This window comes from Candoia aspera, chromosome 10 (genome assembly GCF_035149785.1).
Source record: "Candoia aspera isolate rCanAsp1 chromosome 10, rCanAsp1.hap2, whole genome shotgun sequence".
Lineage (NCBI taxonomy): Eukaryota > Metazoa > Chordata > Lepidosauria > Squamata > Boidae > Candoia > Candoia aspera.
The window spans coordinates 25,843,497-25,865,512 of record NC_086162.1 but is presented as its reverse complement, the minus strand read 5'-3'; the positions used below and the strand labels follow the sequence as shown (position 1 = coordinate 25,865,512).

At 49.5% G+C, this 22,016-nt stretch overlaps 1 protein-coding gene across 1 annotated transcript; it reads right to left on the bottom strand.

Annotated features, from left to right (window-relative positions):
• Nucleotides 1-13,742: 13,742 nt before the first annotated feature.
• On the bottom strand, nt 13,743-21,815 carry GMFG (glia maturation factor gamma). Its single transcript, XM_063312522.1, has 7 exons — nt 21,115-21,815; nt 19,826-19,922; nt 19,134-19,183; nt 16,172-16,221; nt 14,808-14,890; nt 14,336-14,409; nt 13,743-14,026 (listed from the first exon to the last, which is right to left on the bottom strand). Exons 1-7 carry the CDS (start codon nt 21,115-21,117, stop codon nt 13,955-13,957), a joined length of 429 nt encoding a protein of 142 aa, XP_063168592.1. The 5' UTR covers nt 21,118-21,815; the 3' UTR covers nt 13,743-13,954.
• Nucleotides 21,816-22,016: the final 201 nt, after the last annotated feature.

The window sequence follows — 22,016 nt, the reverse complement described above, 5'->3', positions numbered from 1 at the left end:
AGGGGAAGTCCTCGTTTTTTAATCTCCCAACTTTATTTTTCCAAAGGAAAAAGGAAGAAAGAAAAACTACAGTGCAGAAGAAGCCAGAAAGGTCTCTGCCTCCTTCCCTCCCAGGCAAAGTGGCCAGATGGCTATTAAGGGGATCGGAGGCCCCCGGCTGACCCTTCGGCCAGGCAGACTAATGGAAAGGGCTGAAGTGCTGGGCTGAAAGGCTGGACCAGCCAGAATAGTTTGTCTTCCACCCATCATCCCCAGCTGTGTAGCCCCCTGAAGTCTTGGACAGGATGGGACATGGTCCTGACCGCACGGGAGAGACCTTTGTATGTCTTCCATGGCCTCCTGACCAAGTAGGTTGGTAAGAGACACACCGAGCTGCTGAACGGGGCCTGTCGGCCAGCTCCTTCACCCACGGAGCCTCCAGGTGGGTGGTGGCTCCCCCTTCCTCCCTCTCCCCACCACCAAGCTGTTTTGCTAAGGTCAGCTGGTGCCTAACCGAGCTCATATATCACTGCTTGCCACAGCAGTGAGTCCTGCTGACCATTTCTGGCAGGCAAAGCACTGAGGGCCTTTGCTGACTCTTGCACCTGCCTGCCACAGCCACACTTCTAGGGAAGACAAGAATGGGGACTGCAGAGGGTGGGCAAGTCAGCGGCAGGCCTCCCTGGCTGCGGTGGGGGGAAGGGAGGACGTGTGCAAGGTGGCCTCCCGTGCAGCTCTTGGACAGCTGGCCCAGCCTCGCTTCAGCCAGGAATGTAATGATGATTTCGCACTGCTATCCCGTCCCTGCCCAGTAGACCTGCAGCATGTTGGCGGCTGCAAACTCCAAGGTGGACTGATGAACTCCAAGATGAACACAGCTGCCCTTCTAGTTGGGAGAGGTCCCCAGCAGCAGAGGGCTCTGGGAGCAGTCCTTAGTGCCCCACCTTTCCTAGAAGCTTTTTTGCTGTATTATCCAAAAGCAAAATCATAACCATAATGTGCTGCGGACCCCCACCCTGGAAGCGTGGGTGTCGAGGTCTCCTCAGGAGCAGCATCTGGGTAAGGGATGCAACCTGCTGGAACTGGACCCGCTGGATGGTTCCCCAGCCTTCTCCTGGGGGTGTAAGCAGATGAGGGGGAGGACCCTCGAGCCTTAGGGGACTCAGACGGAGGTGAGGAAGGGCTGGGAGATCCTCAACAGCCGCTCTCTGCAGCCTCCGCTCTGGAAAGCTCCTGGTGCCAGGGCTCTCTTCCAGGGGGATCTCATTCAACGTGGACTGGGGAGATTCAGTTCTAGTTCTTGCCCAGTATGAAGCTTCCTGGGGGACCTCAGGCCAGTCACTGTCTTTCACCCCAGTCTCTCTTGGGGGATAAAATGCGGGAGAGAGGAATCACATATGCTACCCACAGCTCCTGCAGAGAAGGCAGGATTTCAGTATAATGAAATCCAGTAGCAGACCATCCTGGGGAGACTGAATGGCTGTGTCTAAATTTTAAAAATACCATCACAAGTGCTCAAAACGTTCAGTGACTTTAGTTATTATTAATGGTATGAATCAATACTTGGTTGTTATTAGCACACTTAATGATTGCTTAATTAAAAATAGGATGCTTGGAGCTGGCAAGCCAGCTCCAGCAATAGTCACTTAAAGGACGTTCTAGTGGCATTCATGGCAAATTGTGACCATGCCAAAATGACGCCATGCACAGTGACATCATCCCACAAACGGCACCATTACTCATGCCCAATTTGTCACGCAAGAATGTTAGCCGCACCGCTTGTGTGATGGCGTCATCACTCTCCTTTCGTTGTTGGCTTCCCACCTGGGGCGTTTTGTTATTGCAAATTTGTTGCTCAGAGGTGGGGACAGGGAAGGAACTCAAAAGCCACAAACAGGTAAAGGGGACGGAAAGGAAATATCAGCCTGGGAAAATGCTAAATGTATAAGAAGGGACTGAAAATAGCCTTGCCTTGATTCTGCATGGTATAAGAGAAGACAGAAGGAAACTACAAGTGGTCCTCACTTAGCAACCACTCATTCAGTGACTGTTTGAACGTACGACATCATTGAACAAGCGGTACTTATGACTGGTCCACATACTTATGACAGTTGCAGCATCCCCATTGCATCAACCCATCCCATCCAATCATGCAGAGAGGGCATGTTGCGGACCCCGTCGGTAAAAGAATTCCATCTGGCGGGGTCCAGAAATCAGGCCTTCTCTGCAGTGGCTCCCGCCCTCTGGAACATCCTTCCCCCAGAGATAAGACAGATTCCATCTCTTGCGGTCTTCTGGAAACAATTGAAGACTTGGTTCTGCCAGCTCGCTTGGGGCGGGAAGGGAAGTAATAACACCTGGAGATGGTTAGCGCCTTAAATGGCCCCTTTAGATACACGTAAATGATATTCCAACTGGTACCGTCATCTGGATTTTATATTGTATTTATGTTTATGGCATATTTATATTTATATTTATTACAGTATTTTAATGTTTTTATCTTGTTGTAAACCGCCCAGAGTCCCCGCTTTGGGGAGAGATGGGTGGTGGCTAAATTTAATAATAAATAAAAATAAAAAAATCCCCACGGTCACATGATCACCATTTGCGATCTTCTTTGCCGGCTTCCTACAAGCAAAGTCAACGGGGAAACCGGCAGGAGGTCACGAATGGCAACCACGTGACATACTTGCTTAACAACCTGCAGTGATTCGCTTAACGATGGCAGCCAGAAGTGTCAGAATTTCCATCGCTCAGCGGTGTGGTCACGTGACACTGAGCTTTACAACCACGTTGCTGAGTGATGGAAGTTCATGTCCCACTACTGTTGTTAAGTGAGGATTACCTGTATGGCAGGCTTATTATAACTTACAGCAGTAAGTGGAAATTCCAATAGTCTTTGTGGGATCAGCTTCCTGACCTGGCCTACTCGAAGGCAGACATGCCACCTCACCTGGTTCCGGATGCCCCCTTTTCCATGCCTTGTCTCTCTTGTGGCGCCCTTTTAATGTGTTGCACCTGACTCAGGGACAGCAATCCTCCCAAGAAACCTAACATTCCAGGGCAGCTCATATGTGATCAGGGATCCCAGATAATCTTAGTTCCTTTCTAGATGATGGGTGACCTTGATTCCAGCTAGAGTCTGATGCTCTGTAACAGTGTTTCTCAACCTTAGCAACTTAAGATATGTGGACTTCAACTCCCAGAATTCCCCAGCCAGCAAGTTGCTAAGGTTGCTAAGAGAAACACTGCTCTATAAGCAAAGCAAGACCAGATGTTCACAAGGTGCAATTCTTTATTGCCAAAATTAGCTCTTTCCCAAAGGAACACAAGAGTGGGGGTTTTTTTGGTGGTGGTGGGTCCTCCTCTAGCACATGGGATCTTGGCCAATTGACCAGCAATGTCTTCGAGGGCAAAAATGTCCAGGCTGTCTCCCAGGCCAGCCCTGCACAAAGGGGATTGCAATGAACTGGCTGGGAGACAGCTCAGGTAGGACGTCCCTTGTCCCTGTCCAGCTGCTGGACTGTCAGGAGGTGGCAAAGGGTTTCCCCAACACTCAGGGTCGATGTTTGCTGGACAATACCTGCTCTGTCCTGATGAAGCCTATTAATGCGAAACCTATTTGCACGTCTGATGCCCGGCCGGTTGGGTCCTTGCTACCATGAGGGAACGTGTATGGAGAAGCAGGGGACCTGCAACACCTGAGGGTCCTTGGAGCGAACAGAGACGGTGCTGGAGCGATGCAAAGGCGGGGAGGGTTCAACTGTTGCCACCTCGGGGCCCGCCCCTTCCAGAAACAAGAATCGGGTCTAGGACACGGCACTCTGAGTCATGCCAACTCTCATGTTGCAAGGCAGGTGGAAGTTTCTCTCTCCTTTAGAGGACTTACTTTTTTATTTCTAGAGACCCTGACCCAGAAAAATCATGTTTTTTCCAGCTTTCAGAGAGAGTAAAAACAACCCTTCCTGTGTGGCTTGGAAATAGGACACAGTCTGAGCCTGGGCTGGTTCCCACGGCTGTCACGGCACGGAGCACCGCACCATCGTCTGTGTTTCAGATTTTCCAGCTGATAATCAGGGCCGGACCGGTACACGGGACACAGACCGGCATCCAGCACCAGGGCCGATACCGGTCAGCCAGCAATTCAACAGGGATTCAGGCAAGATTTCATGTCCAACCTGACGCTGCCTGGAATCCTGCAAGAGGCCATCTCTGCTCTCTAGAAGGCGTCCATTTTGGGAAGGCTGCTCTCGGATGCCCGGGAACATCTGAGCCCGCACAGGATGGCCAGTTGTACTAAACGCTGAAGCAGTCACAGAGGGCTGGGCTGAAACTCACAGGTAACTTGAGCCCTAAGATTTGGCCGGTCTAAACTAAAGTGTGTCAGTGTGCTTTGCCGGGGCAGAGCCCCTGCAGTTCTACCCACTGTAGCCATGCTAGTGTTTATTAGCATTTATTTATCAAATCCAGGCCTAATCTTTCCACTGTCTTCAGGTCTACTTGCACACTGTCTCGCTGGCCAATGGGAACAGCCAGGGGTGCCTGAAGGGTGTGGTCAAAAATGTCACAATGACAGTGTGATCAAAGCAACACGCATAAAAACAGGTGGCGCTCTGGTCGTACCATTGCACCTGTCATCCTGATTTTTTTATCATATCCTGCGGACATCCCTGGGAACAGCCTTGCTCAGCTGGAACACGGAAGGCTGTGAATGTTGCTGGCACATAGCAGGGCAACCAATGTGGCACCTTCTGTTCTTCAGATGAGCAAAGATGCTCCTACTTAGGGGGAAAAAACCCTGCTTAACAGTTGCACATCCCTCAGTTACCCTCCAACTTGCACCCATATGCAGCTTGCTTATTGAGGAATTTCTTCAAGGCCTCATCAACAAAGCATCTCTGGATGTTACGCAGATTAAAACACAACCATATGCAATAATACCCACAAGGAAGCACCAGCAACGACCGACAGGCCTGTGCAGCACCGGCATAATGCTGTGGAATGTATCTTAGATTACACAAAGTAGAACAGCCAGCGAGATCTGAAACTAAGCCACTGGAGCTCAGATGCAGAAAGGAAAACGGTTTAGGCTCTGGAGCCCAAGAAGAGCACAGGGAGGCTTCCCTTGGGAAAGCGTTGCTAATTTGGGACAGGGCCACCACTGCGGAAGCACCGCCGTGCTCCTTTTGCGCCACGCTCCACGCTTCTGGCGGAGGGGGCAGCAGAGAAGGGTTTTGACAAAGACTTAGGGACAGGAAGGGGCAGTGGGCTTTTCTGGCATTTACAGGCCCTTATTTTACTTGGAATGTGACTTCTTTATGCATTAAACTCCCCACTCAAACTGTTGCCTTGTTTAATGGCCCTGACACGCTCAAGGATGACTGATCTTACACTCCGTGCGCACCTGTCACCCTCTCCATGCAGCCCTATGCATCTTCCCCAACACTGCGGGGCATTCCCACAGCTTTTTCAAAGCCACAGCTTGCCCCCAGGTCAACCTCACCAATGGAGAAAAGCTTAACTCCTGCACAGTTTGGCAGGATTCCTTCCGGCATCCTAGGCAGTTTGCTTTCTCTCATGTGGCTGGCCGTATTTTCCTTTCCAACCAACCAACCAGAGTTTGGGAAACAAACAGCCACTTTTGGAAGGCAACTTTCAGCAGAGAAATGGGGTGTGTGTTTGCATGTGTGCGAGCTGACATTACAGTCATGATCCGGACATGCACAATTACCATTTCTTTTAAGAAAGAAGAATCCCCAGTTCTAAGTGCACTGGATTGGTTATGGAAGCAAGAGAGCCTTTTTCTCCTCCAGTCCCAGACAACCAAAGCAGTTTCGCTGTCCTGGACACTCTGCCTTGGAATGAACACCGGCTCTGCAGCGTCTCTCCCTAGGCAGGCCCAGTGGAAAAGGCAGAAAACCGCTTCTGAATTTTGCAGCCCTCGTTTGCAAGAAAACTATCACCCCTCTGCATTTGGAGAGTCAGGCTTGGCAGCAAGCACATAAAATAAGGTGGCACCTTTGCTCACAGCGACTCCATGTCCTCCTTGTACCACTGACAGCCCAAAAGGACCCAACGAACAGAGGATTTCCATCTCTTTGCCTCCTGCCATACAACAGCATCTCCTCAGGATGCTGCGAAAGGGTTGAAAAAACAAGTTGTGAACACGCAGATCATGCACAAATCCTCTAGATACTTTAACCCAAACAATAAGCTGCAGCTTGGTCCCCAAACTGTTGACCCCTGGCCTCCAATGCGGACGCCCTCCCCTTCTTTTAAATCTCAGCTGCTTTTTCACTGTAGCTCAGGGCAGAGGCTCCCCCTGTTCTTTCTGCCTCTGGGGAACAGAAAATGATTCCAGAGTGCAGCAGCTGGAGCAGCCCAGCACCAGGAAATGCGGCAACGGAGCCCCCTGCCCTGCTGGTAGGCGGCTGCTGAACATGGAGGTTTCACCGCATAATCCTCACCCAGAGCCGCTGCCGCCGCCTCCCCCAATTCTACCCATGTGGCTTTGAAATACTTTTGCAAAGCCAGCTCAGCAAATTAACAAGATGTGAGGTGGGGAACCCATTTGTGGCAGGAGAGCAAAATGAAATCTTGGGCAGAAGCCAGGATGGGGGGCATCCGGAGGGGACGGTTCTTAAGGAGGCGGGACTAAAGGCTGCTTGTCCTGGTAATTGGAGGCAGTGGCAGCGGCATTATTCCATTGAAGGGGGAGACAGGAAGGGTGCCTTTGCCCACTTTGGGGCTGCGGCACAGAGCGTGGGAAGGGGGAGAAAACACCGACTGCGCTTTCCGCGCACCAGGGACAGACCAGAGTTGAGGGCTTCCATGACTTTCAAGAGCCTTTGGCTGTTTAGCTGCTGGCCCCATTTGCCAGATGGGCTCTGGCCCCATCCATTCTGGAGCGGGGCCCTTGAGGGTCTTCTCCCCCCTCGCCCCCAGTTGAAAGGGAAGGCAGCGCTGCAGAGATGGGCATCTTGGGTTGTATCTGCTGAGGATGAAGCACCCTGTGCGATGCCTGGCCGAGGGGCGTCCACCGGGTGTGGTCCGCAAAGTCCAGGAGGGCGCTTACAATACGGGCGGAGCTTCGATCGCACCGTGGAGGCCGCCATCTGGCCTTTTTGGACCATGCCCTGAGGACACCCCTGCTGGCCCCCAAAGGGCACCACACCCCAGGGCACAGTCAGCCTTGAACCCTGCAGCATCTCCAGCTTCATTCCCTGAGCTGGGGGGGCCCACCGCAGCCCCTGGAGGGCAGTTTGCACAGTGGGCATCAGAGGAAGCCATGAGAAGAGGAGAGCATGTGCAGAGTTGTCCCCTCTAACCTCAGCAACTTCGGGCAAGGCTCTGGTGGAAGGAGGGTTGGCCTGTGAACCTCCCACCTTGGTGGGACAGAGCCTGGGGGCAGGGGGCCGCAGACAGGACTTCACCGGGGACAGCTGTGCTGCTGGGGGGGAGATGCTGCTCGGGCCAACGCTTGAGGGACAGTCAGATGGTGAAGGGCGTATTTAGGCAGGCAGGCAGGCAGGCAACCAATGGAGGAAGCTGCAGGGCTGGGTTTGTCTGGAGGAGCTGGACTGCGCCCTGGTCCTTCTTCCATTCCTAGCCTGGGCTTGCATGGAGCCCCAGAGAAGGACCCTTCCTGCCCCTTGGATGGGCAGCAGATGGGCCAGGGACTGAGGACCGGGAGAGGCTGGCTATCGGGGATGGACAGGAGCCGTTCGCTGTGGCTTTAGCCACCCTCACAAACAGGCCTGTTTCCATGGAGATGCGCCATCCAGAGCTTTGAAAAGGGAAAGGAAAAGCGGGGGGGGGAGAGCCGATGTGGTTGCTGCAGACCAAGGGAGGGGGGCGGATTTCACCCAGAGGTTTCTGAAGCCTGATGAGGATGGCAGATGTCCAGAGCATCCAAGAAATGGTCTCTCTTGGCCATTCTCTGGAGGGGAGAGGTAGAGGGAAAAGGAAGGGGAAGGGGAAGGGGAAGGAAGAGGGAGAGAGGGGGAGGGAGGCAGGCAGGCTCTCATTTGGAATACACGGAAGAGAAGGCTGACTTCACCGACCCCTGAGGAGCAGGACCCCCTGAATTTAGCAAAGGCTTTGGTCTCTCCCCACTGTGCTCCTTCCGCGCACGGGGCACGCGCATGCCATATCTTGGCTCAATGTGCCAGCAGAAGCCCCCAGAAGTCCAAAAGCACCTTGGGGAGCGATATCCCTCTGGCCAGCTTTCCCAACCTGATGTCCTGCAGATGCATGGGGCTTCCACGCCATTATCCCCAAGTGCAAATTCAAAAAGTGAGCTCTCTCACCATCTGGTGGGGAGGCACCCCAGAGACCTGCTCAGCCCCATAAGGGGAGGCAGTGTTGGCTGTCGGGGGAACAGAGCCTTATTGCTGGTGGTGCCCACTTCTTGTTGCTTTGCTCTGGACCGCAAAGAAATATTACTATCCGCAGATGTTATCTGATTTTACTGCCTTCCCCAAAACAAGCTCTGGTCCCTCTGCTGGGCACACAGCTCAACTAGTTGCCTTCTCTTGCTGAGGGGGCTGACTTGTGTTTGGTTGGCAATGGTAATGACAGTGTATTTTTTAAAAATAACTTTTTAATTACTGCTCATGTGTTCCCTGCTTTCACAAATGGATAGGTGGGGTGGACCGCCTTAATTGAATGAATTAATTTGTCAGGCTTTGTTTTAGTTGGTGATGGAGGAGTTAAGCCTGAACGTTTCACGCCAGAGGTGGATTTGAATCAGGGCGTGCTGCTGGTGTGGCCCTCCCAGCCTGGGCATCCACTTTGCTTTATTGCCAGGTTGGCAAAAAGGCATCACGTGTACCTTCCGGCAGATGTGCACGTGTGTGACTGATTCCTCATCTGCCTCTGTATTTCTAGTTTTGCACACTCACATCTTTAGAATGGCCCAGAATCGGCTGTGGTCACGAACGTTTTAAGCTCTGTGCAAGGGTGGTTGGCCCACGCGGTGCCCTCAGGCCCCAAGCAAGAGAGTCCCGGGCTCCCTCGGCGAGCCAGCATCTCTCAGCCTTGCCTGTGGCAGAGGGGGGCAACAGGGTGATGGCCTGGCGGACGGCTCTTCCGGGCAGAACCACTGCTCCCCTTCCTCAGGCACCGACGGCTGCAGTTCCAAGCAAATCACCTGGTCCGTAATTCCTTTCTTTTCCCTCCATGTTGAAAAATCATCATCCTAACCAACAACAACAAAATATGCAGTCCCCCTCCCCGAAATCCAAGGACAACAGCTCTGCGCCCCCTGCTGCCCAGAACCACAACTGCAGATTCTCGGACCCCTTTCGCACAAAACAGTTTCTCGGCTTGGCCTGCCTTGGCCGAGGGGAAGATTCAGGGGGAACCGGCCCCCACCCCGGCCATCGGTCTGGACGCTGCATTTCTGGGGGAGAAGAGAACTCTTTCTCCAGCGCAGGTCTTCCGCAGCCTGCTGACCATCACCCAGAAACGTTTGCGGTTCCTTATTTTGCCTGCCGTGCAAGGAAACGGAGCCTCATCTTGCTTGAATGGGCAGTTTGGAAAGCCACCTAAATTGGCCGCTGTCTCTGCACTTGGGATAAAGAGTTGCAGAGTTAAACTCTGGAAAGCAGTCCTTAAGAACAAGAGGAGACCCCATCGACCTCTCTCCTGTGAAGGCAGCTCAAGGGCGGTGGGAAGGCCACGGGGGCGCCGCTTGCATGCAAGTCCACCCTTCCCCGCTTGGTCGTCAGCGGCTGGCACCCAGAGGCAGAGTCCTTCTACTAAATAGGGCAGCCGTGATAAGTTGCCATTGGCAGCCCGCTCATCTACAATACATGTGGGGGGAATTAAAAGATGGGAGGACTGGCACCAACGGTAAGAGGAAGGGATCCTCTAGGGCGGGGTTTCTCTACCAGGGTTCTATGGCACACTCGGATTCCACGAGAGATCACAATTTATTTAAAAAATTATTTCAAATTTGGGCAACTTCACATTGAAGAAGTAAGTTTCATTCTTTACTTTTAGTTTAAGAACGTTGTTCATACATATAGACGGGCCTACCCATGAAACCTTCAGCAAAGGATCGTTACCTTGTCGTGGTGCTGGAGCTTGAGCACCTCAATGATGCCATGAGCTAAACCGTGAAGGGCCACCCAAGACGGGAAGGTCATGACAGAGAGGTCAGACTAAATGCGATCCCTGGGGAAGGTAATGGCAACCCACCCCAGTATTCTTGCCGTGAAAACTAAATGGATCAGTACAACCAGAGATATGTCGGTAAACCATCGGAAGATGAGACCCCCAGGTCGGAAGATGGTCAAAATGCTACTGGGGAGGAACAGAGGATGCGTTCAACTAGCCCCAGACGTGATGACGCAGCTAGCTCAAAGCCAAAAGGACGGCTAGCGGCCGATGGTGCTGGTGGTGAACGGCAAATCCAATGTTCTAAGAATCAACACACCATTGGAACCTGGAATGTAAGATCTATGAGCCAGGGCAAATTGGATGTGGTTATTGGTGAGATGTCAAGATTAAAGATAGACATTCTGGGCGTCAGTGAACTGAAATGGACTGGAATGGGCCACTTCACATCAAATGACCACCAGATCTACTACTGTGGACAAGAGGACCACAGAAGAAATGGAGTAGCCTTCATAATTAATAGTAAAGTGGCTAAAGCAGTGCTTGGATACAATCCAAAAAACGACAGAATGATCTCAAAGATTACTGCAGATGCTGACTGCAGTCAGGAAATCAGAAGACGCTTAATCCTTGGGAGAAGAGCAATGACAAATCTCGATAAAATAGTCAAGAGCAGAGACCTCACACTGACAACAAAGGTCCGCATAGTCAAAGCAATGGAGTTCCCCGGAGTAACATATGGCTGCGAGAGCTGGACCATAAGGAAGGCTGAGCGAAGGAAGATCGATGCTTTTGAACTGTGGTGTTGGAGGAAAATTCTGAGAGTGCCTTGGACTGCAAGAAGATCAAACCAGTCCATCCTCCAGGAAATCAAGCCAGACTGCTCACTTGAAGGAATGATATTAAAGGCAAAACTGAAATACTTTGGCCACATAATGAGAAGACAGGACACCCTGGAGAAGATGCTGATGCTGGGGAGAGTGGAGGGCAAAAGGAAGAGGGGCCGACCAAGGGCAAGGTGGATGGATGATATTCTGGAGGTGACAGACTCGTCCCTGGGGGAGCTGGGGGTGTTGACGACCGACAGGAAGCTCTGGCGTGGGCTGGTCCATGAAGTCACGAAGAGTCGGAAGCGACTAAACGAATAAACAACAAACCCATGAAACAAATGCAATAATTTTGTAACTCCTGGCCTCTATTTGAGCCTGAATGTGCAGGGGTTCCCCGAGGCCTGAAAATAGTTCAAGGGTTCTTCCAGGGTCAAAAGGTGGAGAAAGGTTGCTCTAGGGCAGCCTCTCCAGGTCAGTGGCCAATGGCTGTGCTGAATTCCATTTTCCCAGCCCTCATCGCCAGCGGCCACACAGGCTGCGGGGTCGTGGGAGTTGAATGCCGGCGCACCTGGAGGGCAGCCGGGAGGGAAAGGCACAGAGGCTGCACTGTGAAGAAAAACACTTCGTTTTCCTCCTGCGAGATCTTCCTGGACCCCAGAATGCCTCCGTCCAGCAACCCAACTCGAGATGTCAGACATTCACGTCCGTCTCACGCTTGATAGCTTGCTCACCCAGATTCACAGGGGATGACTGCCCCTTGATGTGAGTTGACGTCCCTGAAGATAAAGTGAGGGAGGATCCTGCCTTCAATGGACAAGAATACAAGGGGGGGGGGGGGTTCAGCCTCTGACTGAAGAATCAAATTTTTCAACCAGCAGGCAAAAAGCACACTGGAGGCCACGGTGATGCAATAATATAAACATCCAAAGAGCAAAACTACATCTTCGCCATTTCTGGAGTGCAGGGTTTAAGGACCATGACATTTTGGGATATTTGCGCATGCCTTTTGCAGCATATAACCAGCACTTCTCCTATGAGAATTCTAATTTGGTAACCTAGATGGGAAATATCAGGCTATAAAATATTGCCTGTTGTAGAAGGTTGAATAGGTAGATTAGCCATCTCCAATCTGACACTTCAGCCAGCTCTGAATAAAATAAATGATAAGCTGGGATGGGCCAGCCTAGTTGCTCTTACCTTCCTCATAATCTTCAGTTGTGGTAAACAAGTGACTTTCAAAGAACTTTCTTCCATGCTTCTGAGATATACAAACTCATTTTGCAGAGAAAATGTGTTTCAGGATTGTCTGCATGGTATCGGTCATAACCCTTGGGCAAATTTCTAGGGCCAATTTCTTGGGCACAAGTTCGCCACCCAAATTTCCATCCCTTCCAACTCCAGACCAAGATATTCAGTTACCCGTTTCCATCACCCAAGGAGAGGTTTTCTCTTTTTTTCTGAACCCTTTGTCCTTCCAATCAGCAAAACCAATTTCCAGGCCAGGCCATTTTCATAATTGCTCCTCAGATTAATCTGGCAGGGAGATGGAGAGGAACCCACTCCATCTATACAAATGAAGCAATAATTAGCCCCCGTCTCTGGAGGATACGAAGACCCTGGGGAGTCTTGCCATCCCCCAGCGAAGGCTCCGAAGGATGATAGATCTGTGAAGTGCAGCATTTTTCTCCCAGGGACAATCTATCTCCCGCCTTTTGGGGAAGTAATACCACCACACCTTAGTAACTCCCACTAGTCTAGCGCTGCTCCAAAAAATCTTCCTAACTTCCTTTCACCCTTTTTAGCTCCCTTCCCAATTTGTCTCCAGGAAGTGGATGTCCTTAAAAGGCTTACAGGAGATTGTATTTTCCATCACGGTAAACGCACCTACCAGTTCAGCCATCAAGGCTAATATCCTATAGACACGTGTCTCCTTCATGAATTGCCTTGGTCTTTAACCCAGAGGTTCTGAAACTGGGGGTGGTGATTAGCCCTGGGGCTCGTGTGCAGCTTAGAAGCCGTGTGTGTGTGTGTCATGAAGTTTTGCTGCAGCTGGCCAGGCGTGGCAGGCAATGCCAGAGCGCTGCCACAATGTGCTCCGTCAGGCCTGGGCGAGCGACCTGGGACCAAGCCTTGACGGAGCTTCAGGAGATAGCTAAACCCGTGAGCTCAGCCATCTCGCCAAACCACCCCCAATCACAGTGGTTTTATTTGTCACTGATTTTCTCTTTAGCTTTCTTCATTTTCTTCACACACTTTCGTCTTTTGGGGGCATCGCAATATCACCAAGTTTGAGATCCCCTGCTTTAACCAAATTACTGCATGAATCCATTCTCTCAGCTTGCACCATGCGTTGACCTACACATTAACCAAATGTCTGGCTTAATATACAAAATGCCAAGGCCCCAAACTAGTCGCTAGACTGCTACGACACAGCCCGAGCCCCCTCCCCCCAGATCAGCCCTTCAGCCCCTTCTGAGAGTTCAGCGGGGGGGGGGGGCTTCTCGTGCCATGCTCCTGGAATGCTCTGACATGCTGCGCTTGCGGGAATTCCTCCTGTTAGTCCCGCTATTCCAAACTAGAAGACTCTGAGAAGCTGGTCACCCCAAATATAGGACCAGGTGTCCAGTCTACCTTGCCAGGGCCCTTCCAGTGGGCAGAAGGTGCCATCAGGTGGTGAAAGGCTGCACTACGGGGGGAAAACCCAGTGTGGTCTCCCTGGGTCAGAGAAAGAGGTCCCCTTCATCGGTAAGAGTGGCAAGCCAAACGGTATTCCCTGGAAACTTAAATTAGGCCTGAAGGGGACAAGTTCAGTGCAATGCTTCAGAGAAGAAAAACTAGAACCAGTCACTGTTTTATTTTCAGACGTTTTCGCTACTAGCAAGAGCTGGCAGTGCCAACAGCGGTGATGGGGAGACAGCTTCAGCTACGCGCACCACGTGGCGGTGCCTCTAGCAGGAGAGGGACAGAATCTACTGGAGGCTGGGACTGAAGGGAAGACTCGGCCCTCCTGGACTGATGAGCGGTTAACGGAAAAAAGCCAGGCGCTCCTTGAGCCACTGCTCCGTCAGCTCTTCTGTGGATCGGATCTCAAAGACCTAGCAGAAAGAGAATGGCCGCCGATGTTAATAATTCACTCCACTCCATGCTACGAATAAGTGGAACATTTCAAAAAATTAAAATAAAATGCAAGACAAAGTAAATTCAAAACCAATACTCACCAGTACTGTAAAAGAATACATAGCAATCGGCAGCAAAACATTAGTAAAATCTTGGTGATCTGCATTCTGTGGATTTGCAGCCAAGGAACGTTACGCTTTGTATAAAGGCGGCAGCAAAAGTCCCAGAAAGCCAGAAGAGTCAAAGGGATTGGCAAAAACGCAAGCAGCAAAACCAGCATTAAGTACCTTTGTGAGCTCAGCTGCCTGCACCAGCCTGTTTTTGCTCCCAGCATACATCATCTGCTGCTCTGGCTTGCACCCTGGGCGGAGGGAAGAGGGGAGAAGTGTTTGTTCATTTGCAATTAGCATTCGCTATCTCATTCAGAACGCCTTTCAAAGGGTTGCATAATTCATTGGCACTCAAGGAGGTGGGATTTACTGAGACAGGCGGAGAAGCCCTCCCTCCATTGGGCAATCTCAAGTCCCACAGATGCTGGGCCACTGCATTCGCTCCTTAGCACAAAAAGGCGCCAATGGGAAACCACACAGTATTAGGGTCCTTGGGGAAAACTGCTGCCACGCCCACTCAGAGTCAAAGCCTGCACCCTCCTTACAAACACCTTCAAAAGGTTTGAGTTTATTCCTGTAAGGGATCAAACCCAACTCCACAGAGACCAACCCCTTAACTACCCTGGCTGAACTGGTTACTGGTTCTTACCAGCTGGACTGGAGAAGATGAAACAAAGTGGGTAAGAGATCCGCCCATCATTGTGGATATATTTATAGCTGTAGATAACAAACGTAGACGCACACGGACAGTCAAGGAAACAACGGGGAATTTCACAGCAAGTTCTGAGGATAGGGACTCCGAAGAGAGCTTCTTCTGAGTTGGTGCCTAGGCTCTAGAACTATCTATGGTTTCACCCTTTCTCTGACGGATTTTCATCATTTCATTTTGGTTTTTTTCTGCTGTGCTTCCTTTTAAGTATGGAGTCCTTCACAAAACTGGCCTTGCCGCTACAATACGTGCAAAACCGTCCTGAGATACCCAGGGCTGGACTTCCTGGCTGAAAACGCATTTCATTCACTTACAGCCTAACCTATACTCAATTTCAGTCGCTCAAAAACTTAAGGAATGAAGGATAAATTTCTCTTTTGAACCATCCACCTTCTGTGGCTGCTTTAATTCTCTCCCCAATATGTGAACAGCATCAACGCCTTTGGCAACACCGTTTGTTCCTGTGCTCTTTTATCTTGGATTTATTTATTTATGATTCAAATTTTATTACCGCTCATCTCCCTCAAAAGAGGGACTCGGGGCGGTTTACAATAAAATCAAGCTACAGCCATAAACGTTAAAATCTCATAAAGATCAGGCACATTACAATTATAAAATGCAATAAATAAATATAAAATCCAATTATATGGCTGAGGGATAGAGGGATAGAGTTTGCCAGTTTGCGTTGCTATTTTTTTTGTGACTCAATGGACAGGCAACACCGTTTGCTTTATGTCCGGCAGTGACTGATGGAGGACTCAGTAGTAGAAACCGGGCAACCAGACCTGAGCTGCAAGCTTCTGTGTGACATTAGGTGGCCACCTGGAAATACAGAGAACTCTGATAACTCTTTGCTGTCATCTAGTGGTCATCCAGATTTATATAGCCCAAATCTGGTGGCTGAAAAAAAGGCCCAGGTAAGAAGGGTCCGGCTGCTGGTCAGATCAAAGGTCTATTTACTTATGCACACTGCTTTCTGGGTGGTCAGCCAGATGCCCCTGAGAAACTTACATGCAGAGCTGGAGAGCGGTATTTGTCTGCTGCAGGGACCTTCCCCATCAAATGTCCTTTGACCATTATGGTGATTAGCACTGGGTAAATATTGGCTAATTAACTTGCAGAATCATCTAATATTCTGCCATCTTGTGAGAGCAAATTTCATAAATGAATTACACCTTAGGTGAGGGAAGACTTCCTCTTGTCTGCCCTGAAAGCAACAGAAAACGCGGAGCTACTTAAAGGTATGGACAGACGCAGAAGAACGTGGAAGGTGAAACTAGGCCCTCCCCACAGCTCTAGGATATCGGGGCTGGCGCTCAGGTAGCTCATTTCTCAGCTGCTCTGGAGAGACGTCCTACCGGAGAGAAGAGAGGCGTTATTTCAGGGATGGGCTTTGAACAGCTGGAGTGCAAAGACGGGGGGGGGGGTCCTTCTCAGCCTGTAAAAGACGGTTAGGAGAGGGGAGGGGGCCTGTGTGATGAGAAACGGGGAAGGGCACGTACAGAGCCATAGAAGTATTTTCAAGGTGTAAGCTGAGCAATGCGTTCATGTATGTTCCATCTCCAGGAGTTACCTTCACTCCTTGAGGAATGTTCTTGCATCCTGCGGGGTTTTTACAGGATGTGCTTTAAATCTTATTGTGGCTTGGACATCCTGAGGCATCCTGTCCCGCTGGGCTGCAGTGGGGGATCACACAGCACATGTTGCACGGCTACAGTTGTGCTCTGCACCGTGTCTTGTTTTTAATAAGCAACTGAAAGAACTCCTTGTTGTGAGCAGATGGCATCACCAGACCCTCCCTGACCACTCTTTTTGCAAGCCGCTGAGCACTGAAGCCAAGCAAGGCACTGTTCACCCACCCAGCAGCCCGCCATGTCCCTCTCAGGGTTTGTGTGCCCCCTTTTGCCTGCCATCCTTCCCTCTGGCACAGAGATGTGTAGCCCTTTCCAGGCTGAGGTCCACACAGTCCTTGAACAGTATGACAAGGCTCGCACTTCCAAAAGTGGGCATGGCCTTGCTAAAACTCAGTTTGGTTCAATTGGGAACTCCTTGCATTTAATATTTTCCTCTTTTATCTGGCTAAACATTACAATGTGATGGCAACTTTTAGGTTTGGAGGGCCACCCCAAGCCTCTGGGGGCATCCAGATTATACCCTGGCATAATAAAGTTCAGAGACAGGCACTCTCCCTGCATTAAAATCCCACAAGGCAGCAGGTATGATCCGAACCCGGGTCTGCCAGCATAGGGCTCCCTTTGCTGCCTCACAGCCGTGGTCTTCTATCAGGTGTCAGGTGGAGTTGCTCTGACATAGGCAGCCTGAAAAGTATCTACAGGTGACGGTTACCATTTTCAGCCTCACATTGTTTAAAAGCTCAACTGTGGCTCTTGACACTCCAGACAGTTGAATAAAATGGGCCATAAACTGCTGATGGCTGCTTGCTGCTCCAGAGAGTGGTGGAGGAGGGGAGGGGGGAGATGCAGAGGTTCTGTTTCTCACCAGTCTTCTGCACCCTGCCTTCATCAAATAGGGAAGGAAACTCTCCCTCTTTGAAGGCTCCCTGCTCTGACTTGGCGTGGTGAAAAAGGGGCTCAAAAGTTCTTTTCTTCATTCATTCTACTGCATTCAAACTGTTAGAGCTCCAAAAAGAGCAGTTGCTGTTTAGGATAAAAAAGAGATCAGCAGCCTCCTCATTCCAGGCCCCTGCACATATCCTTTTAAATGCAGCAGAACTGAGGCACCCTGAAACTCATCTACGCAGCTCGAGCGAAGAGGCTACCCAGCGCCTCGGATCAGGGTGCCAGAGCCAGCCCTCCTCCGCTTTTGGCCAGTCTACCTAGATGGAGCTGCATCAGCCCGAAACCCCGTGCAGGCGTGTCTTGGGGGGCTGGCAGTGGAGAGCTGGGGGTGGGGTGGGGGGCGAGCGGCAGAGAGCAACACAAGGCCTTCCCAGAGCCAGCGCCCTGCGAGTAAGAGCCCACGTATCACCAGAGGCGGTCTCAGATAGGACCTCAACTAGCATTTGGGTCCCGCGAGATAAAAGTAATTGTTTTTAGTCATCTACTTTTCCGGGATAATTCTGTTTGGAAGCATCGATCCTCTGCCTCACCCTACATCTGCCTATGGTATTATTAAGCACCGCTTCCTGCTCTGGAGATTCCCTCAGGACCATTAAAATGATTCTGCATTCGGATAAAAGGGGGAGGCAAAGCGCTCCACAAAATCCCACCAACTTCGTGTGCTTTGCTAAAAAGCCATGAACCAGAGATCAAATCATTAACAGCTCGCTGACACGCGTGAAGACTGCAAGACGTACTGAATTAAGCAGGCAGGCAAACGACGCCATCAGCACCCTGCTCCCCCAAGACAGTGAGCTTGGTTTGAAATTCAGTTTGCTTTCAGTCTGGCCTGGCAATTTCTAGCAAGACTCGTTATCAGGATTGCTGGCATGTCTAACGGGAGGGTTTGCTTTTGAAGCAAAAGTGAGGTGGCCTGAAGTCGGGTTCAAGCAGTGGTGTCACGTGCTGGGGGTTTAGTCTTCGGATGAACTTAATCAGGAGGGGTGGAAATGCACACACACAGGGAAAGGAGAGCAAAGGAAAGAGAAATGAAAAAGCACGTTGATCTCAGTGCCCTCCATGTAAAAAAAGCATCCCATCGTGTGCGTATTTTGGCATCGTTACCACCTTTCCATTGTGCTGAAGGAAAGGAGCTGGCTCATATTTTATCTTAATCCATAGTGTGGATAATTCATTTTTAATCCAAAAGGCAAAGTTCCTTTATAATGTCCTCGGATTATAACAAAATGCATATTTCTATTTCTTTCTAGCTTTACAAAATTGAGTTTTTATTCTTGGCAGATGAAACCACAGCTAAGCAGTTAGTTAACTACTCATAAGATGCAGCCCTTCTCATGCTCCAAGTTTCACTGGGCATCTTATCGGATATAAAGGAGAGCATTCCGCAGTCCTGGCTGATTTGGGACTACAGGAAAGATGTATCTGTCTCTGCCCTCTGTGGTTTGGTCTGTGTGTACGTGAGGTGGCTCTGCAGGTTAACTGCTCTTTGTAGTCTGCTCAGCAGCAAACACAAGCTAGACATTTCTCTGACCCTTGAATGAACCTATGTTTTCCCTGCCCTAGGCTAAATGCTGCTTTAATCTATGGATTGGAATTATGAATAGGCATAGATTCAAAATATGGATGGGCTTCTTTGGGAATACTGCGCTCATTTTAGTTTTAAAAATGAAATAAAAGTTTTACCTACCTGAAATTCTTCCTCCAGAACCACCAGTTGTCTATCTTTGTCAACTTTCACTGATGATAGAGAAAGAAGAAACCAATTAACAATTTTTTCACCTCCACCTGTTCCTTAAATTCTTGCAGTCTCAGCGAAATTCCTTGTCCTCCTCAAGTCTTCCAGCACAACTGCTAGACAAGAGTGGGAACAGAGCACTAAGCTTGAAATCCTGACTTTTAATAGCAGTCAAGAAATCTACAGTAAGCAGGATTAGAGCCAAGAGCTGTTTTCACATCTCTTTCACTTTTATCAAAGTGATGACAAATTAACTGATGTTAAAGGTTGCCTATACAGCTGTCAGCAGAGGTTCAATGAACATCAAAGCCACTTTAATATAAGGTGCCCAAAGTGCTGACACATTTCAAACTAGCAGACTGCCGTGCTCTTGGGTTAAAAAATACAATCATCACAATGGTGTACAATGGAGCTCATTGAAAGCACACACACACACACACGAGTGCACACATGCATATTCACTGAGGAAGCACAGATGCTTGAAATGTATCAGGATCTGGGTGCCTCTTTGTACTGAATTTGTGACACATGGGCCAAGCATACCGTTTTGCACTAATAACTGTGTCAAGTCATAGTGCTTGAGCATCCAAGGGGGGAAAACATGGGACAGAGAATTAATTTGCATCCAACAGGTGGTAACTCACTAATTATAGCTGCGTTGTTAGCCTCCTTCTGGAAACGAAATTTCTTTAGTTTCTCTATGAGCTCTGGATCCACATCACACACAACCAGAGAATCTGACTAAAAAAGAAAGAGTAACGTGGATTTTCTCTTCCACTCAGGTGTATCATGCCTGGAGTCATTCCATTTTCCTGAGGGGCAACATGAATCTCCTCTACTCTCTGATTACTGTAAAGGGCTGCCTGTATTTACAGACTGGTCAAAAATTTGGGGTTTATATCCAGGAACAAAATGCCCAAATGGGAATGGAATAGACGACATATGCAAAACAGGCTTGTTTTCTTAAAACCACAGTCCGTTTTTCTATAGCTAAGGGTTTAGATATAACTATAAACTTTAATTGAAACTGAAACTAAAAATTCCAATTTCCATGTGACTACATGGAGTGGGGTGGCTGGGTGGGCAGTTGGTTATGCAAGACTGGAGGATTATGCACAACCAGGCAGTATTTCTCTAGATGCCTTTCTGCTTTTACAGTTCATTTTTTTAAAAAGATGAAGTTAATTCCAATCCTCCACAAAACACATCTTTTTCACGTGGATTTTAGTTTAACCTCTATCTTTATTACAGTCACAGACCAGTATATGCCTACTGTATGGTCTTTTCTCCCACCTCTTATCTCCTCCACCACTTCACCATTTTGATCTTAGACTGTAAGCTCTTTGGCAGCGGAAACTATGTTGCCTGTGCATATTGATGATGCGACATCAACAAAAGCAGACAGGTTTTCAACTGGCCATAAATCATGAGGTTGTTAGGGGTCGAGTTAATCTCATCTGCCAGCCTTGTTTCTAGGACATCTTATGCCTAATTGAAATTTCTCCAGCCTCTTCTTGAAAACCTGAGGAAAGAGGATTCCGTCTGTTTCATGACTAAACAGGTTTAAATCTTCATAAGGCAGTTTACATTGTCCTTATAACTTAAACTCGATTATTCCAAAGCACTCCAAAATGCCCTTGTTTCGAAATGCTGATCTTTCAATCCAGCACACCCGAGAGGAAGTGCGTTTCTACCAACCGACAACATGAGCCTGGCCCCAACTTGGGCCATCTTTCTTTCCCTTGAGGCTTCATTTTGAGAGATGGGAAAGAAACTGCCTTCAGAACCTCCTCCCCATGGATTTTGCATCTGAAAGAGTAACTGACCGAATGGCAAAGTGACCAGTCAGATTAAAAAAAAAAACTTTCCAAGACAGCTAACCCAATATTGGAAGCAAGGGCCCCACCCACAATTAGGAATTGTTTAAGCTGACCATTCTGCCTGGGTTCTCTGTCTTCTCTCCTCGTCTGCTGAAATCTTGTAGCTCCGAGTTTGGTGCTTTTCCCCTGGGCAGGATGTGCGGTTCTTCAGCTCAGGGCACTCTCCAACAGATGTGAAGGAAAGACAGATAAAGAGGAAGTAATTGCTAAAGATGGGGTGGAGCATAGAGCAATGCAAAAGGTTTGCATTTTTAGTTGCAAAAGAGGAACAGCAGCCAGAAGGCAAGGTGGAAATTTATTCTGCTATATTCAGGAGTCCCACCAAATCGTATTTTTCAAAAGGAGAATAGGCACAAGGAGAAATCAAGGCTAAGAAAGAGGCTGCAATTCTCAGCTCCATTTCAAATAGTAACTTAGCAAAGCAGGTTGCTCAGGCAAACAAGCCAGGGCATCTTCTTCAGGGAAAGCGGATCGGTTTGACCCAATACAGTATTCAGAAATAAGTGTGAGTTTTTAAGAGCTATCCAAGTTTACAAGCCTTAACAGACCTGGACCAGATCAAGTAGGTCCCTTTAACCCAGGATTAGACTTCAATTCCCAGAATCCCCAGTCAGCTTGCCAGAATTCAACACATCATGGAAGGCCAATTGCTGAGAGACCAGTAGCAGGGCAGAGCAATCGCCTACATAGATTGGATTTGCTACATCTGGTGCTAAAATAGAGTTGGCTTTAACCTTAGTTATCAAAATAAAGCAGTTGGCTGGGTTCCCACAACATGCTAAATGAAAACCAAGCAGGGCTGTGCCTAATTCATGGGGCAAACCCAGCGCATACTGTTGTTTATTCGTTTAGTCGCTTCTGACCCTTCGTGACTTCATGGACCAGCCCACGCCAGAGCTTCCTGTTGGTCCCCAGCTCCCCCAGGGACGAGTCCGCCACCTCCAGAATGTCATCC

Coding starts and splice junctions, on each gene's coding strand:
- GMFG (XM_063312522.1), bottom strand. Junction 16,222..19,133: donor TTCTGGAGGAAGAATTTCAG/GTAGGTAAAACT, acceptor TCTCTCCGGTAG/GACGTCTCTCCAGAGCAGCT. Junction 14,410..14,807: donor CATCTTCTCCAGTCCAGCTG/GTAAGAACCAGT, acceptor CCCTCCGCCCAG/GGTGCAAGCCAGAGCAGCAG.